The 19,446-nt window shown below is 38.2% G+C and overlaps 1 protein-coding gene across 1 annotated transcript; it reads left to right on the top strand.

Moving 5' to 3' along the window:
* The first annotated feature begins 1,293 nt into the window (after positions 1-1,293).
* LOC139324498 (vomeronasal type-2 receptor 26-like) lies at positions 1,294-12,063 on the top strand. The gene is made up of 6 exons (XM_070954210.1): positions 1,294-1,478; positions 1,864-2,149; positions 3,870-4,721; positions 8,313-8,540; positions 9,310-9,436; positions 11,165-12,063. The coding sequence occupies exons 1-6, from the start codon at positions 1,294-1,296 to the stop codon at positions 12,061-12,063; spliced, it is 2,577 nt and encodes an 858-aa protein (XP_070810311.1).
* Positions 12,064-19,446: the final 7,383 nt, after the last annotated feature.

Raw genomic sequence — 19,446 nt, 5'->3', positions numbered from 1 at the left:
GGGAGATAAGAGTATGGGTGGATATTCTGGAGATTTGCGAGTTTAGGAGGATAGAGATGGAATAATGAAGATACAGATGCTGACAGTGACAAAGATCCAAGAGAAGAATATGGGAGGAAGGCCAAAAAACGAATAAGAATTTAAGTAATAAAATGGGCAATAACATTTTCCCCCTTTTTTCTTTCTTCTTTTTTCTAATAAAATGATGATCTGATTAAAAACTAGAAATAGAGGTAGAAATAAGAATATACACCTTTATATAAAAGATTATGTCTTAACATAAATATGTTAACATATTTATGTTAACATAAATATGTATTAACATTAGGCTTAGTAAGAGTGACCTGACTAGAAGCCATAATAGAGGTAGAAATAAGAATTAGGGAGAATATTAGTAGTTATAATTTCTATATAAATTGAATATAAGCAATAATTAGATGGAAAGATGAGAGGTTGAAAGATGGTATTACAATGTATGTTCAAGAAGATTATTGACATTAGAATGGAACATTGAAATATTGAATAACTACTTTAAAATAATAAAGTACATTTATATTAGGATTATATAAATTTGATTAATGTAACAATTGACTGTTGCTATTTGTATTAACATGAACCATACCCAGAGGCCACACTGTTCATGTATTGATCTTGATATATGTTTAAAAATAAAAACCCAATAAACCTTGGGGAAAAAAAAATACTACCCCACTGCATACCTCCCTCCATGTAGATCCAGTCCCATTGAGGACTACACATTGAGTGTGGTTGGTCAGTCGGGCACGAATCCATCTGGTGAATTATCATCTACTTTTATTTACTTTTATTATTATCTACTTCTATTTCTGTTTCCATATTTCTACACTGAGATATATATAGTAATTTCATTCTTTTCATCACTTCCTTTCTCAGAAGGCCCTCACTATTATTATTTTTTTTTTTTGAGTTGTGAATGTAAAAAATCTCTATACAGACGCTGGTCTCTCTATCATTATGAAATTAGCCTGTTTGTATCTTCCAAATCCTATGGGACTCCAAGGCAAAACAATAACCTGACCACAAAAGCATTGTTAATGTTTCCCATGACATTCAAACTAGAAGCCTTTAGAAGCCTGTGAGTATAAACAGTGGTAGATATTACTGTCTATTTTGCCTGAAAAACAGCTGATGAAGTCATGTCAGACTGTTTTACTTGGGCACCTTCAAGAATCATGTTGCAGACAGGGACATTTGTATACCAAAAGAAGACTTCTATGGATGATGGTAGCATTGATGGTATCATTGTTGATAGTAATGCCTCAAGTGGCATGCCAGGATCCTAATGTTCAATGTGACCATGATGAGCCTGTTCCTATTCGTCACACATATCATCAGCTGGGAGAAGTTAGCATTGGTAGCATCATTTCTGTGTTCTCATCATTTTCTGATCCCACTGATTTCAGTCGACATCCTTCTCAGGAGCTTCAAGATGGACTTATGTAAGTTCCTAATTGATTGATTTTTCAGCTCTGAGTCCAACTGTTCAATTATATGATGCTCAAAATTTTTTCCTCTGAGCTATAATAACAAAACCAAGAAACACCTTTTTTTCAAACATAGAATATCTTGATGTATTTTCAGTGTAGGCCAGAAGTCCATTATGACAAATTATATCTAATTCATTCTAGGTAGAGAATATAGATTTGTGTACATGATGTACGTACAACTAAAATCTTAAGGAACTGTATTACCTATGTTTAATATTTAAATTGCTATTATTGTAGGAAAATTGAGTTTCTTTCTTTGAGATATACGTCTGGAAGATTGGACATGCCATCATCTGAAGCAGATCCTTTTAAATGTGTTATGTAATTCTTGTTACAGAATATATTATCAAAACTACCAGCACATTCTGGCTTTAGTATTTGCTATCAAGGAGATCAATGAAAATCCTCAGATCCTGCCCAATGTCACGCTGGGCTTTCACATCTATAATAGCCATTTTAGTCCAGGTTGGACTTACCTTGCTTCCATGGGGCTTCCCTTCACCCAGGGCAGATTCATTCCTAACTACAAATGTGGGGTCCCCCAAAATCTGGCTGCTGTCCTTGTGGGACCTGACATCTGTCTCCATGGGACAACTGTTCTGAACATCTACAAAGTTCCACAGGTAAGAGTGATGACTGACTTCCTGAACAATCTTAGAGTATTTAGCTTTTACAATAAAGAAGATGTTCAGATTTTATATAACGTTTTGATAGATACCTATTAAGGAAGTTTTAACTATTTATCTAAATAGTAAGTAGAGAAAAGACTTCAGGGGTGAAATCCAGCAGGTTCTGACAAGTTCTGGAGAACCGGTAGTGGAAATTTTGAGCAGTTCGGAGAACTGGCAAATACCACCTCTGGGTGGCCCCAGAGTGGGGTGGGAATGGAGATTTTGCAATATCCTCCCCCAGGAGTGGGGAGGGAATGGGGATTTTTTTTTTTAATTTGATTTATATACTGCCCTTCTCCGGAGACTCAGGGTGGCTTACACTGCGTTAAGCAATAGCCTTCATACTTTTGCATATTTATACAAAGTCAGCTTATTGCCCCTACAAACTGGGTCCTCATTTAACCTACCTTAGAAAGGATGGAAGGCTGAGTCAACCTTGAGCCTGGTAGGATTCGAACCTGCAGTATCCTTCCCCTGGAGTGGGGTGAGAATGGAGATTTTGCAGTATCCTTCCCCTGCCACACCCACCAAGCCACGACCACAGAACCAGTAGTAAAAAAAATTGGATTTCACCACTGAACTGGCTTGTATGTCTAGTTCAAAATAATAAGAAGGAAATCAACCTGCTTAAATCCAGTACTTAGAGATCCTGCTCCAGTTGTAATAAAGTCTCTATGTCCTCTAAACCATGGAAACCTCCCTTCACTTCTAATCCAGCAAGTCTGTATTCTTCTTCTCAGGTAAGAGTGATGACTGACTAGGATTTATACTCCTTGCAGACAGCTGGTCATTTGCATTCTTTTAGTGAGGTATTAAGACCACCTGGCTGGTGGAAATAGGTGTCGAACCTTCTTGTAATTGGTGAGAGGACTGTGTTGTAGATTGGAGACAGATGATGTCATATCCCTCCCCCTCTGTTGAGAGAGAACTGTTCAAATCTTGTCATAGATGGACACTTTGATGCCTCTTTCAAAGTAATGGTTCTCTCTGTCCAAAATGTGGACTTTGCTGTGTTCAAAAGAGTGGCCTCTATCTTTTAAAAGAAGATGGACTGCAGAATCTAGTCCTGATGGGTTTGTTCTCCTATGTTGTGCCATGTGTTACCTGTCTGCAAGGAGTATATTCCCCACCATCCAGGCCCCACCATCCAATCAGAGTTGAAAAAGCTTTTTGGCTGAAAAGCGAAATTTCTTCAAAGAAAAACCAGAAAGTCCAGTTGCCTTTTGAAAAAGCAACTTTGGGACAACCATGACCTGGATGACTGAGAATCTCCATAGACATTTTGAAATAAATGCAAATGGTAGTACAGTGGTCTAAGGCACCCTGTTATTAAGCTGGTTATTAAGACCAGTTGCCTGCAATTACTGCAGGTTCGAATCTCGCCAAGGCTCAAGGTTGATTCAGCCTTCCATCCTTTCTAAGGTAGGTAAATTGAGGACCCAGTTGTGGGGGCAATAAGCTGACTTTGTATAAATATACAAAAGGATGAAGGCTATTGCTGAGCACATTGTAAGCCGCCCTGAGTCTCTGGAGAAGGGTGGCATATAAATCAAATTTAAAAAAAAATATTTGGAACATGTTTTAGTATCTAAGCTCAAGGACACCTGAAGATTCAATTGTATGTACACATTTTCAGGGACTCCTAACAATCTTTGTTTTTTACTTCCTTTAGCTGACCTATGGCTCTGCACCAGTCATGAATAAAGAGACTCAAGCCATTTTCTTCCAACAAATGTTTCCAGATGAATCCCACCAGCATAGTGCTCTTCTCCAGCTATTGTTGCATTTTAGATGGATCTGGATTGGAGTTCTTGCCGTGAATGATGACAATGGAGAGAAATTTGTCCAGGAGGTGCTTCCCATGTTTTCCCAGCATGGCATCTGCTTTGATTTCATACAAGACTTTCCTTATGTAGCTTTTTATGTTGATTTTAATGAAGTAATAGGTGATGGACTCCATATATACCACGTTCTCATGAACAGCACAGCCAATGTCGTAGTTTTATATGGTGAAAGTAGGTCCATAACTTTTCTGAGAATGTACTTGCAATTGTCAGAAGTGGAGGATATACCAAAGAAGACAAAAATCTGGGTTACAACAGCTCAGACAGATTACACTTCAATTTCCTTTCATAGATTGTGGGATATCCGTTTCCTGCAAGGTGCTTTATCCTTTGCGGTTCACACAAAGGAGATTGAAGACTTTCCGAAGTTTCTTGAAAGCATAAGTCCAATCAACAACCAGCATGATTATTTTAGGAAAGATTTCTGGGAACAGGCATTCAACTGTTTCTTCACCAATCCTGAAGCAGAAACGTCTGAGAAGAAATGTACTGGACAGGAGAGGCTTGAGACCCTTCCTACATCCGTGTTTGAAACACACATGAGTGGCCAGAGCTATAATATTTACAATGCTGTCTATGCCGTGGCACATGCTTTGCAATCTTTGTATTCATCAAAATCCAGGCAAAGAATATTAGTGAAAGAAAGAAGGCAGAAGTTTCCGAATCAAGTGTCATGGCAGGTAAGATCTAAAGCAGAGAAATGTACCATATGTATAGTAGCAACATGTGTCCATCAACCTTAACGAATAATACTTTTAGGACATTGTTATGATTCTAAAAGTGAAATAAACTACTGACTTATTGAACTGGAATATTTATATGCTCGTATGGTATAATAGGCATTTTACAAAACTCCTGCAACAACCTTTTGAATATTCTTCAGTCCCTCAAATTAACTGTTATAAAGATGAGTCTATAAATAGATGGAAGGACATGGTCCCCCCACCCCACCCACCCACAGGGGTGAAATGCTCTGAAGTTTGTACTGGTTCGCTTTGCTACCGGTTTGTTTCACACATGCATGCACGGTGCATGCCAAATGCATGCTTCACGCACATGTACACCACAGGTGCTATACAGTGCTGTAAAAGGAGGATTAAGAAGCCTTTTTTGAGTCTACAAAGGTAAGTAGAACAATGAGGGGGTGAAACAGCTGTGCTGAGCAATTTAGATTCCCTAGAAAGCAGGATTTCATGTGGCACAGCTGATCGTCGGAAATACCAGTTCTCCTGAACCGGTAACATTTATTACTACCGGTACTGGCAAATCGATCCAAACTGGTAGCATTTCACCCCTGGTCCCCCCCCCCCACCTCTGTATTATGTGCTGGATCAGAGGCTTGGTAACCTTTTGTTCTAGAAGATTTGATTGGAATGTTTCTAGTGAATCATACCAACTTTTTTAATTATTCAAAGGACTGTCATGCCCACTTTTCAAGGCATTTCCTGATTAAGATGTTCTTCATGAATCTCATCATAGACCTTCTATTGAGGCTCCCTTGCATTGCTGTTCTGCTCATTATTTCTCATTACCAGGGTTATTCTACCCTCAGAAGTCAATTGGTGGAAATAAAACTCTGCTTTTATGCCACTAAAATCCATTGTGATATGTTTACTCTAAGGATCCTTGTTAACTCCTGTTTATTCTAGAATGAAACTGTGTTCCTTTCACGTTCTCTGTTCTCATTATTATAACGTATTTAGTAACTGCTACTCTTATTTTTCCTTGAACAATACTTCAATAAGTGGGAATGAAGGAGGTAGTGGGATACATTGAAGAAAACAATCATGATTTAAAATTATAATTTATGGACAACGTTTAGGAAATTCATGGAAAATATTGATTTATCTGATCATTTCAAATGCTTATATATATATATTTGCTCCAATTGCCAACTGAAAAAGTCCTGATGTAACTGTCAAATTTATGAATATCATAATGATTTTTTTATTATTATTATTGGTTTTTATTGTGAAAATATAGAAATACAATTCTGCATTTTTCGGTTTCGTGGTGTTAACTTATTTACATATTATTTACATAGTATTGTATCTTTGCTTGTATATAGTTTGGGTATTATTACAGGTAATTATATACAGTTAATTATATACAGTTATATACATATTGTTTACTTGTTATTTACGTAGATTGCAATCTTAGTTCAGTAATGTACATGGTAATAGTTAACTCTTTATGAACATTATTAATTAACCTTGATACTTCCCAGATTTAATTTTTTGATTCTTTTCTCTAACCACTCGTACCACAACTCCCACACATTATAATACTCCGTGTTCTCTCTTTCGTTAAGTTCTAATGTTAGCTTGCTCATTTCAGCTCACTCTAATATTTTCTTGATTTCTTGTTCTTCGGTTAGTGGTTTTTTCTCCTTCCAATATTGAGCATAGGTTATTCTTGCCGCTGTCATTATATGTGTAATAAGGTACTTCTTCTTTTTTTCATATTCTGTTTTTAGGATTCCCAGGAGAAAGGTCTTTGGTTCAAAATCAATATTTTCTTTTATTATTTCCATAAGCCATTTCCAGATCATTTTCCAAAATTTTTTCACTTGGGGGCAGGTCCACCAGCAATGATAGTAGGTGCCTTGGTGGTGACCACATTTCCAACAATTGGGACTCATGTTGGGATATATTTTAGCTATCCTAGCTGGGGCTAGGTGCCACCTGTACAGCATCTTATATTGGTTTTCCTTATAGGTCACCGCCTTGGTCATTTTAAGGTTGTTATTCCAGATTGTGTCCCATTCATTTAAGTTTATAGTCCGTCCGATATTTTTGGCCCATGCTATCATCTGTTCCTTAACCACCTCTTCCATCATATCGTATTCCAACAGGTAGTTGTATAATTTCGCTAATATTTTGTTATCTGTTCCCATCCAAATCTTATCGAATCCGTTTGTACCTATCTCAACGCCAAATTCCTCTTTGTCCTTTTTGTACCGGGGCTTTATTTGTGCATATGGCCACCAATCAATGTGAATGCCCTGCTCTTCCAGCTCTTCATTTGTTTTAAGGTTTCCTCCCCCATCTAATATCTCTTTATATTTGACCATTTTCCCCAATTCCAATAAGTTAGGATATATCATGGCCTCCATTGTGGAGAGCCATCTAGGGACTTTTGTATATTATTTCCGTCTTATTTCACCCCATGTCTGTATTAGTGTATCCCTTATTTTATGACTATGAAAATATGTCCTCGCTCTTTTCCCTATGTCCCAGAGGAAGGCATGCCAGCCCCTCTGTAGGTCATGCCCTTCCAGGATCAGGAGTCTTTTATTTTCCAGAGTTCCCCACTCTTTCAACCAGACCAAATTCACTGCTTTGTGGTACATTTCCCATACTGGGAGTCCGAGCCCACCTCTATCCTTTTTATCTTGCAGATTTCTTATCGCAATCCTAGGTTTTTTCCCGCCCCAGATAAATTTTCTTGTAATGATTTTTTTTTTTTGTTAAGAGAGAACAGAAACATCTCCAGATTATGCACTTTATCAATACAGATAGTCCCTAAAGGCACTAGAAGAGTTTGCCTGTTATAATGTCCTCCTTTCTAACCATTTGTAGGGAATGTTCTATGACATAGTAAAATAACTTGGTGAAAAATTAAATAATGGTTGAAATAGAAGTAGAAGTACAATAACAAATATGAGGAAACAAAAACTGTAGAAATGAAATTGTGTACACAGGTAATTTATACGTATATATGTAAATAACTAAATTAATATTAGAAGTATATGTACAAAAGATACATTAGAATAAGGGAGAAAAAAATGTAAGAGTATTTTTTTTTTTTTACTAATGTGAAACTGTTGAAAAGGAAAAATTGTTAAAGTTCTCTTCTTGTTTTTTTAAAAAAATGTTTAATTTTTTTTTTTAAAAAAAAATAACTTGGTGAGGAGGAAATGGAAATTTTGGAGGAAATGGACTCACTTTGAGTCATATCTGAGATGTTCCCCACTTGTAACACTACAGCCAGGTAATATAAAGAATTAGAAACACCTGTTTTGAGAATTAGAAATAATCTTATATATTACGTATATACTACGTTTATACATTTTCATTTTATTGTATTAATATGATATTTTGTTTCTATTCTTTTTTGCAAATGATTGTTGTATTATTTGTTTGGTTCTAATCTACAACTAAAATAAAAGCAAACAAGCAATATCCACTATAAATCCATCCATCCTTCCTTCCTTCCTTCCTTCCTTCCCTCCTCCCTCCCTCCCTCCCTCTTTTATCACTGTATTATAGCTTCATTCCTTTCTAAGAAGTGTCTCGTTCAACAATAGTGTTGGTGAAAAGATCACTTTTGACAAAAATGGAGAATTCATTGGCGGATTTGATATTATCAACTGGATCACATTCCCAAACCAGTCCTTTATTAGGGTCAAAGTTGGAAGAATAGATCCCACAGCTCCACCTGACAAATTCTTCAATATATCTGGGGATTCCATCACGTGGCCAGTAGGATTTCCTCAGGTTAGATGTATGAATCTAGGTTTGTCTTCCTTCATTTATAAAGCATAAACATCTCTTTCTATTGATGGAAAATTCATAGCATCATTTCTTGCTTAACCTCTGTAGAAATCCCATGGGGAAAGGAAAAAAAGACCTGCATTAATGTTTACATTTGAAATATTTGGTATAGAAATATTTGTCACAGTTTTCCTTCTGACCTCTAATATGGATTATGTATTGACATGGAGTTGCCTTTGAAGAGAGTTCAGAAGTTTAAACTAGTGCAGAATGCAACAGAGCATCTAGTAAGTGACTACTAGGTTATTTGGCATATGCAATATGACTATTCTCTGTGTTAAATAGGTTGCTAGTCTGCTATCATGTGCAGTTCAAGATGCTGGTGTCAACCTTTAAAGCCCTTCATGTGTTAGAACAAGATTCATGGAAGTATCATCTCTCTCCAGTTATTTCAATTCATACCAGGCAGGCAGGAGGAGTATGCGTCAGGTTCCATCAGCCAAAGAATGCTTAAAGCTTATAAAATGTTCCTTTTATGCTCCAGTACACTTTGACTGGAACTTCTCTGGAGGTCAAGATGGCCACAATCATGCTCACCTTTTGTGAGATTCTAAAACCTGGTACCATGACCAGGGTTGGGGCTCTGACTGACTCTTACTTACATGTATGAATGATATAGGTTTCTTGGTTGCTTTGCATTTTAATTTTTATAATGCTTGAAATTCCTATATCAAAGATAAATATATATATATATATATTTATTTCTTGATAGGCACCACCTTGTTCTTTATGTAATGATCCTTGTAAGGCAGGATACAGCAAAGTCAAACAAGAAGGGGAGTCATTTTGCTGCTATGATTGTCTTCCATGTCCAGAAGGGAAAATATCAGAGGAGAAGGGTAGGGAGATTCAAGATATAATGGGGCTAAGCATATTTATTATTATTTATTGGTTCGATTTATATGCCGCCCTTTTCCGGAGACTCAGGGCCGCTTACAATGCATTAAGCAATAACCCATAATACCTATTATACAGAGGGGATCCAGCCGGTTTGCCCCAGTTTGGGTGAATGGGTTTTTAACTTTTTGTGCAGTTCAGAAAACTGGCTGATCCCACCACTGGCTGGCCCCACCCTCCCCTCCCCTCCCAGTCACTCCTTATCTTGCCTCGCCCACTTGCTGGAGTCATGCCCATGGCATAACTGCTGTTGTCTCTGGTTCCCTCATTTGCCTCAACCACACAGCTCAGTTGATCTCTGCCTGGTGAGCCTTCCTTCACACCTCGCCCTGCTGTCATCCCCATGGTCCCCATGGCCCAGCCTGCTTACCTGCCTTCCATGTGACCTCCCACACAGTCCCCGTGGCCCAACCTGGTTGCCTGTCTTCCCTGCAGCCTACCACATGTACGCATGACCCAGCCCACTTGCCTGTTTGCACCACAGCCTCCCATATATTGCACATGTCCAATCCTGCTTGCCTGCCTTCCCCGTGGCTTCCCACATGGCCCACAAAGCCCAGCCCACTTGCTTGTCATTCCTGTGGCCTCCCACCTGGCACCACAGTCCAACTGATATCTCCATGGGTGACTGGGCATGTGGCTGACACTCGGCTTCAGCGCCAGAGAGGGCGGGTAAGGAAAGCGGCCTAGCTGCCGGTGCCTTTCATTGGGGTGCGTGGAGCGAGACGGAGTTCCTTTTGCCGTCTCTTCTCCCCCCTCATCAGGGGAGAAAGCTTCCTGCCTCTCACTTAGCCACCCACCCATATTTTGATGCAATTTGGGAGTGTGGCATGTGGAGAGGGGTGGGGCAGGGGATGAAGGGTATTACCAACTCCCAGTCTGACTGGCTTCTTCCAGGCAGGTCTTGCTCTGGCTTTTGGTGTCACAAGATTTTTGTGGGCAGAAGAGCTTCCCCAACCCACCCACACCCAGGCCCTCGCTTCCCCCAAACTTCTTTGCCTACCTTATTTTCAGCTCCATCACATTTCTCCATCACATTTCTCCCTGATATGTGCAGGTTTGTGGGACTAAAAAAAAAGTTCAATCAATCAATTTCAACTTCTCATGTAAGAAAAAGATCTCACAAAGTTGGAATTTATTGATTTTTTTTTTTAGTTCCACAAACTTTTGTTTGCCTGCACATAATGGCGAGAAACACGATGGAGCTGGAAAATAGATGGGCAAAGAAATGCTTGGGAGAAGTGAGGGATCTGAGTGGTGGTGGGTTCTGCGGGGCAGCAATGGCAAAATGGGCAACAAATTGGCCCTCTATTCTCCCTGATCCTCCTGTTTGCATAAACATTTTGGAGGTGAGGTGAGCAGCGGGGAGGCCAGGTAAGGGACTGCGTGAGGCAAGGCCCCTTCGATGTGAGTGAGTCAAGTTGGCCACGCCCATACAGTCTCATGACCATGCCTACTCAGTCAGTCATTAGGGCAGAGAACCGGTTGTTAAATTATTTGAATCCCACCACTGCTGTTATAGTTACACCAATTGCCACCTCTAATGGCCCTGATGAAAGTATCAAATTTATGAAGAACAAATTGGATAATTTCAATGGAGAATGAATTGAGGGTCCAGTATGACATTGTGTATAAGCCAGAATATACATCTCTCTTTTGTTCTTTTTCAGACATGGATGACTGTTCTCGGTGCCCAGACGATCATTATCCAAACCCTGACAGAAATACATGCCTTCCAAAGCAGATTAGTTTTTTATCCTATGAAGAACCTGTGGGGATCAGTCTTACTGCCCTTTCTCTTTGTTTTTGTTTAAAGACAATTTTGGTGCTTATAATTTTCATTAAATATAAAGATACTCCCATTGTCAAAGCCAACAACCGGAATCTCACCTACACGCTCCTTGTTTCTCTCCTCCTCTCTTTCCTTTGTGTGTTTCTATTTATTGGGAGACCCAGCAAAATTCTGTGTCTCCTTCGTCAACCAGCTTTTGGATTCATCTTCTCTGTGGCAGTTTCTTGTATATTGTCCAAAACCTTTGTAGTGGTTCTAGCATTTATGGCCACCAAACCTGGCTCCAAAATGAGGAAATGGGTGGGTGGAAGAATGGTCACTTTTATTCTTTTTTCCTGCTCCCTTGTTCAAACCACTATTTGCATAGTATGGTTGACAATTTTTCCACCATACCCAGATTTTGATACACAGTCAATGTCGGAAGAAGTCATCCAGGAGTGCAATGAGGAATCGATCATGTTCTACTGTGTTTTGGGCTTTATGGGTTTTCTTGCTCTGGTTTGCTTCTCTGCTGCTTTTTTAGCTAGGAAGTTACCTGACAGTTTCAACGAAGCCAAATTCATCACCTTCAGCATGTTGGTCTTCTGCAGTGTTTGGCTTTGCTTTGTTCCAACTTATCTAAGCACAAGGGGGAAATATATGTTGGCTGTGGAGATCTTCTCCATGATTTCCTCCAGTGCTGGCTTATTAGTGTGTATCTTTTTCCCCAAGTGTTTTATCATTGTGATTAGACCTGAACTGAACAATAAGCATCAGCTAATGAAAAGAAAATTGTAAATGATCTTTCTTTATATATGTGTCTGATAATTTTTCCAAGTATACATTTAAGCCATATGTAACAGCATATGCAATTACATAGCAGAATGTACCTACAGACAACTCACCACGGCCAACTCAATACAGTCAACTCATCATAATTTTTATCATTCACATTTCATTTTATCCCTCCTTTCTTTATTGATTCTATTCTACTCTTTCTTCAATATTAGTGTAATTCTTGCCCTGCTGTGAGTTTTCCCACACAGCGTTGGCTGTGGCAAGTTGGCTGTGGTGAATTGGCCATGGACAGTAGGTTGCGGCAAGTGGTCCATTACATAGGACCTCTATGTTTCAGTGTTTACCTCATGAAAAAGCTTCCTCTGTATGATTTAGATGGCTCTGATCCTTTTATCTTCTTCAAGGATGTGAAGAACTGAGTTTTCTCCTAGAAAAGTTAGTTATATATATATATATATATTGCATGGTACCTTGGATTTTTTTTCCCCTTTACATTGGATTAAAGTCTAAGACAATGTTTTTTGTTCTGTTGCTTGTGTTTGCATCATATTAAATTCCAATAAGACATGGTCTGGTTCACCCTAAGTTCTGGTAACTTCAACCCCTTCTATCACCTTTTCTCTGTTAGTAAGAATTTGCAATAGCACTTAATAAGCAGTTTACAGAGTCAGCATATTGCCCCCAACAATTTGAGGTCCTCATGTTACCCACCTCAGAAGGATGGAAGGCTGAGTCAACTATGAGCTTGGTGAGATTTTTTTTTTTTGGGAAAAGTTTTTCAGTTTTATTTCTTATACACATAATATAAAATGTACATTTTCTTATACATAATTAATCCTACATAAAGGATGTTCTCTTTTTAATGCTTTCTTTTCCTTAAAGAAAGCATTAAAATAAGGCATTTTAATTGCATTCGGAGTTGCTCTTCTACCTTTTCTTTCCTCATTTTGCAACAACCCTTCTTTTTCTCCTCTTTCTCTTCTCTCCCTCCTCTCCTCCCTCATCCTACTTCCCCTTCCTTTCCCCCACTCCTCTCTTCTTTTCCCCCTACTCACCTTCTCTCCTACTACTATCCCCTACCCTTCCTTCCTCTCCTTTCCCCTTTCTTCCACTCCTCTCCCTCCCTCTCCTCTTCCTACCCTCTACTCCTCTCTCCTTTCTATCTTCTTTGCTGTGGAATATTCTCCTTGTATAGTATCCGAACAACTCCATTAATCTAATAGTATATATTTTCTTTCAATTTCTTTTCGGATTTATTCTATCAGTATTATCATCATAATTGTACACTTATTCTTATTATCTTCTTTCTTCCACACCTCTCATCCCCCTTTTTCATTTACTCTGGTGTCATCTGGGTTTCTATTTCTTTTTTATCCTCTTCCTCGTTTAACTTCCTATTATCTAAATAATTTAGATTTTCTTTATATGCAATTGCCATTGTCAATTTATAATTCCTTTCCCATAGTTGTTGCCATTTCTCTAATTCTATTGCATATTCAAAATTTTTCACCCATGTTATCATTGTCTCTTCATCTTCCAATCTAATTTGCAACAAATAATTATACAGTTTTTTAATCATTTTTCATCCTTTCCAATCATTATCTTATCCAACTGTGATTTCCCCAAATTAAAACCATATTGTTTCAAGTCTTTATCATATCTTGATTGTATCTGCAGCCATGTATACCAGTCAGTCTCAATCCCTTGTTTTTCTAAGTCTTGTTTCTGTTTTAATTCTCCCTTCTTTGTTAAAATGTCTTTATATCTTACAATCTTGTCCATGTTAATCATATTTGAATGTGTCAACACTTCTATTGTTGAAAGCCACATTGGTACTTCCATATAATGTTTGCATAAAATTCTTCTTGATTTTCATTTGGAGCATATATACCCACAAGTAATATTTTTTATAGTTCATTACAATTTCTACCATTAATACTCTTCTTTCCACATCCTCATATATTTGTATATGAGGATTGTATTGTCTGTTTGATGTAAAATGCTACTCTTCTTTTGCTTTGACCAGCCAAAGTTGTATACAATGTCCCTAGTTTTATTTGCTCCAAATTTTTTATGTTGCTTTCTAATATGCACTTCTTGTAAACATATAATTTCTAATTTTAACTTCTCTAATTTATTGAATATTTTTCTTCTCTTTATTGCTGAGTTTAATCCATTTATATTCAATGATGTTACTTTAATGTCTTCTTCTATTTCTTATTTATTTATTTGCTTTGTTGATCTAGTCATTCTTATCTCCCTTAGTTCCTTAACTTCTTTCGCCCTTGCTCCTTCTCTTAATGCTCTCTCTTTTTGTTCTTTTGTTGTCTCTCTTGGCTGTTCTTTCTTCTCCTCCTGTTGTTCATCCCCTTTTTCTTCCCTCAACCTTCCTTCCTCTTGGACATGTATGTATTGTTTATAAAATAACTCTCCTTTCTCTACTGAATCTAGTCTGTATCTTTGTTCTTCCCAGGTCACCAATATTCCTTCTGGAATCAACCATGTAAAATGTATTCCTCTCTTTATCAAACATTTCATAAGAAATTGATATTCTTTTCTCAAATCTCTCACTCTTCTTGGAATTTGTTTCAGTGCCACTACTTCTCTCCCTTTATGCTTTATCATCGTATTTCTCATCAATTGCAATATCTCTGTTCTCAGTGTTTTCTTGGTGAATCTGACATGAATTTCTCTAGTAGATTATGTCTCATTGCATATCTTGTGTGCACTCTGTATATCTCATCGATTCCACTTAATATCTCTTCCTTACTTTCTTCCATTGCTTCTGCTAGTATCTCTGCAATTTTCTCTGCTAAATTTTCTCCCTTTTCTTCTTCAATGTTTTGTAATCTTAGATAAAAATCAGCTTTATCCATTTCCGGGGTTATAATTGTTTTTTCCTGATTTTTATCAGTAATTGTAAGTCTATAGTCCATCTCTTCATCTTTTTTCTCCATTGCTTCTGCTTTTTCTTCCATTTGCTGCAATCATTTTTCATTTTTCCCTATCATTTTTTTTAACTTCTTTCAATTCTCTTTCCATTTTTCCATTCTCCCATCTACCTTGTCTAATCTTGTCTTAAGATCTTCATATATAGTCTGTAGCATATTTTTAATTCTATGTTTATTTTCTCTTGCTGTGGCATGGGTTCTGTTGTTTCTGTTGCCCAATAGTACCAGATGCTGCAGATATTGATGGTGATGATGAATGTTGTGTTGTTTTCTTCATCTTGTTGTTTTTTTTTCCAAATCTTACTGTCCAATTTATAATCCAAATATTCCATTTCTTCAAATTCAAACTGCCCACTCAGACTCTTCAGGTTCTTGCTACCCTAATCCATATAGATTTAATCCATATAAGATAAAAAAAAGGTAGAAAGACTGTAACTGAAAAAACAACACCAAAAACAATGAAAAATCAAAAACAGCCAAGATGCCCCAAAAAGACAAAAAGAAAAAGGAAAAAGGAAATGGAAAAAGAAGGAAAAAAGAAAAGCAAAAGAGAGAAAAGATTTTTCAAATTTTACTACCCAGTTTTATAATCCAAATACTCAATCTTTTTAAATTCAAAATGCCCAATCAGATTCTTCAGGTTCTTGCTACCCTAATCCATGTAGATTTAATCCATAAACTAAATAAAAAGCCAAGAACAATCAAACAGCCCAAAAGGGCTAAAATGAAGAGAAAAAAATAAAAATTAAAAAGATGGGAGGGGGGAGAGAAGATAGAACCAGATCAGTGCAAAAAAAGAAATAAAAATTAGTCCAAAACTCAGGTGTTTGCCCAAAATATCCAACCAGGTGATAAAAAGATAAAAAAATATGTATATATCTCCCCCAAAAAAGCTTTAAAAATAAAAAAATAATAATAATAATAATAATAATAATAATAATAATAATAATAATAATACCCTGCCAATGAACTCTTTTAAGTCCAGGAAGAGGGAATTTCTACAAAAGAAAAAGAAAGAAAAAGAAAAAGAAACAAAGAAAAGAAAAGAAAGAGGAAAAGGCACAAAAAGAGAAAAACCAGAAAGAAAAAAATAATATTCCAAAGTACCACTATTCCAAAATCTTCCAGAATTTATAGCCCCATCAAACGAAAGGAAACAGCAAACAGCTTTCCTTCTTCTTCTTTTTTTCTTCTATATCTTTCCCCTTCTATTACAAAGTCACTAGATCACTTCTTATCAAAATCCTCTTGCCAGTTTCCAAAACACCCCAAGGTCACTCCCTTCTCGTCTTTTCCTTTGTCCAATTTATCTCTTTAATTTCCTCTGCAATCCAAAGTAATCTTAAAGGAAAAAATAAACCCCCAGCTTCAAAACTCCAAACTCTGATTTGCAAATTACAGTTCTTTAGCCAAAAATGCCTCTTTTCCCAATCTGCTTTCAGTTTATTAAATTGCTTTTTCGGCTTTTGTTAATTAACTTTTATTAATGGCTTCCACTTCTTTGCCGCTGTTCCAGAAGTGGGGAGGTAGACTTTTTCCTCCCCTCTCTCTTTGCCAATTTTCTCGAGTAAATGGTTTTAAAAGTTCAGGAGTTAAATATATAGAGGAATCTTGTTTACAAGACCACCGTCTTACCCAGATAATCACCTTCTTCTTTTTCCTTTATCTTCTTGCATGTGACCGCCTGGCTTTTGGCAACTCCTAATGGCTGCCTTCCCATGCTTCTAGGTCGAGGCTGGATGCAGACACTAAAGAGAAATTGCGGCTTCTCTGTTCATGCCTGCCTGTGCATTCGTTCTTCACTGTTCCTCCAGAACAGCTATGATCCTGCGGATCCCTTAAAGCAGCTGAGATATCAGCATTTTCCAGGAGCCTCCGGAATTTGCTGTATCACCAAATATTGCCCTGGCCACACCAGTTGAGCCTGGTGAGATTTGAACTGCCAAATTGCAGGGAGCTGGCAGACAGCAGAAGTAGCCCGCAGTACTGCACTCTAACCACTGCACCACTGTGGCTCATTAGGTCCATTATAGCAGCCCCTATAGCCCTCTACCTGTTGGATGACAAAGTTGTCAGTTGGTCTGGAATGATCTTCCACTTGATGCAACATTTGTCTCCTAGTTGATATCAGGTATATTAAATCACCCTTTATTACTGTAGTGTGTTTCCTACATACTTTGGTTAACAAACTAGCAAAATTAATTTATATTTATTTGGCTATAATTTTTTCTTTCTTTTTTTTTTTTAATTTGATTTATATGCCGCCCTTCTCCGGAGACTCAGGGCAGCTTACAATGCATTAAGCAATAGCCTTCATACTTTTGTATATTTATACAAAGTCATCTTATTGCCCCCACAAACTGGGTCCTCCTTTAACCTACCTTAGAAAGGATGGAAGGCTGAGTCAACCTTGAGCCTGGTAAGATTCGAACCTGCAGAAATTGCAGGCAGCTGTGTTAATTACAGGGTGCATTAAACCACTGTGCTACCAAGGCTCTTTTTAAAAATATGGAATGCTTCACGAATTTGCGTGTTTTTCTTGATCAATGCCTATCATAAAACCTTCTTGCATTCCCACACAACTGCCGAGATCAAAATTCCAACTGAAATTCCACTCCAACTCTGCAGCCACCAAACACATTCTGAAAAGAACAGAACTAGCCATAATCAGAAATGAACTCCACAGAAAAAGATTCCTCCTAGACCGAATCAACAAGGATCTCCTCACACTTCACCTCAAACTCAGCAACAAGATCCACCCCGCACTTTGGGACAAATCCAAACAACTTGCCGTCTGGAGAGCCGAAACACAGACCACCCTCAAGACACACACACACAGCAACAAACTCCGAAGACTACAAGAACGCCAGAAACAATCCCCTCCACCCTCACAGCCACACATGAAACAAACAGTGCATAACATCTCAGATAGGATCCACACCAAAGCCGAAACCAATGTCCTTTCCAAAGGATTCAACTTTGCAGTCGCTCCCAAAAGCATCCCCACTGAAACCATTATATGCGGAGTTGAAACCAGCCTGACCAAAATCAACCCTGACGACGCAAACAGAATCAGACTCGAAATCACCAACATCCTCTGCACCAGCAAGCCACCCAAAAGTAACTTACCCAAAGAGGAACAGATAGCACTACTTAACCTGAAAGAAGACACCAGCATAATAATCCTACCAGCAGACAAGATCAATGCCACGGTGGTTATGAACACATCTGACTACCAAACCAAATTAACCAACCTACTCCAAGACTCCATATACAAACCCCTAAACACAGACCCCACTACCTACCTGGAAAAAACCACCAGATCCAAAATAAAAGCCTCCCCCATCAGCGAAGAGATTCAGCAAAGAATCATTCCCAGAGAGAAATCATCCAGATGCCCTAAGCTTTATGGTCTCCCCAAGATACACAAAGAAGGAACCCCACTTAAACCCATAGTCAGCTCCATAGGCTCACCTCTACAAAACCTAGCCAAATTTCTCGCCAAACAACTACAGTCCTATGCAGAATCCATCACCTCATACGTAAAAAACTCATTCCAGTTCATAGACATCATAAAGCAACAAAACTTACAGCCCAGTGACCTACTCGTGAACCTCTATGTCATCTCCCTCTTCACCCAAGTACCAATCAAAGAAGCCTTGACAGTTATCCAAAACAAATATAACCCCCCCCCACAAGCACATCTTAGATCTGACCAACCACTGCCTATCCAACACATACTTCATCTATAATGGACAGAAATACAAACAAACAGAAGGAGCACCCATGGGATCACCCCTCTCACCTGTCATTGCCAACCTCTATATGGAATACTTTGAAACCCAAGCTCTAGAAAAATCTGATCACAAACCCAAACTCTGGCTCAGATATGTGGATGACACCTTCATAATCTGGCCACATGGGAAAGAAAAACTGGACAACTTCCTCACACACCTCAACAGCCTACACCCCAAAATACAGTTCACCATGGAAACAGAAGCGAACAACCAACTTCCCATCCTGGATGTCTTAGTCTACAGAAAATCCAATGGCTCCCTAGGACACACTATCTACCAAAAGAAAACACACACAAACCGCTATCTGCACGCACTGTCACACCACCACCCTGCCCAGATCAACTCTGTAGCCAAGACACTCATTTCCAGAACAAAACGCTTAGCTGACGAACAACACCTAAAAACCGAACTACACACTCTCACTAACGTACTAACATCCAATGGATTCCACAGAAATAAGATCACCAACCTAATCCAAAAAGAAAACCCCACTAAAATCCAAGACAGAGAACAAGAAAACGGCAAAGCCCTCCTCCCATACATAAAAGGCACTACAGACAGAATAAGCAAAATCCTCCACAAACATAACATCAAGACAGCATTCTGCACAAACCGAAAAATATCCACCATCCTAA

The sequence above is a fragment of the Pituophis catenifer genome, unplaced genomic scaffold, assembly GCF_029215685.1.
Source record: "Pituophis catenifer annectens isolate HBS135680 unplaced genomic scaffold, rPitCat1.0.hap2 SCAF_15, whole genome shotgun sequence".
Classification (NCBI taxonomy): Eukaryota; Metazoa; Chordata; class Lepidosauria; order Squamata; family Colubridae; genus Pituophis; species Pituophis catenifer.
This window is presented reverse-complemented; position numbering and strand designations above follow the sequence as displayed.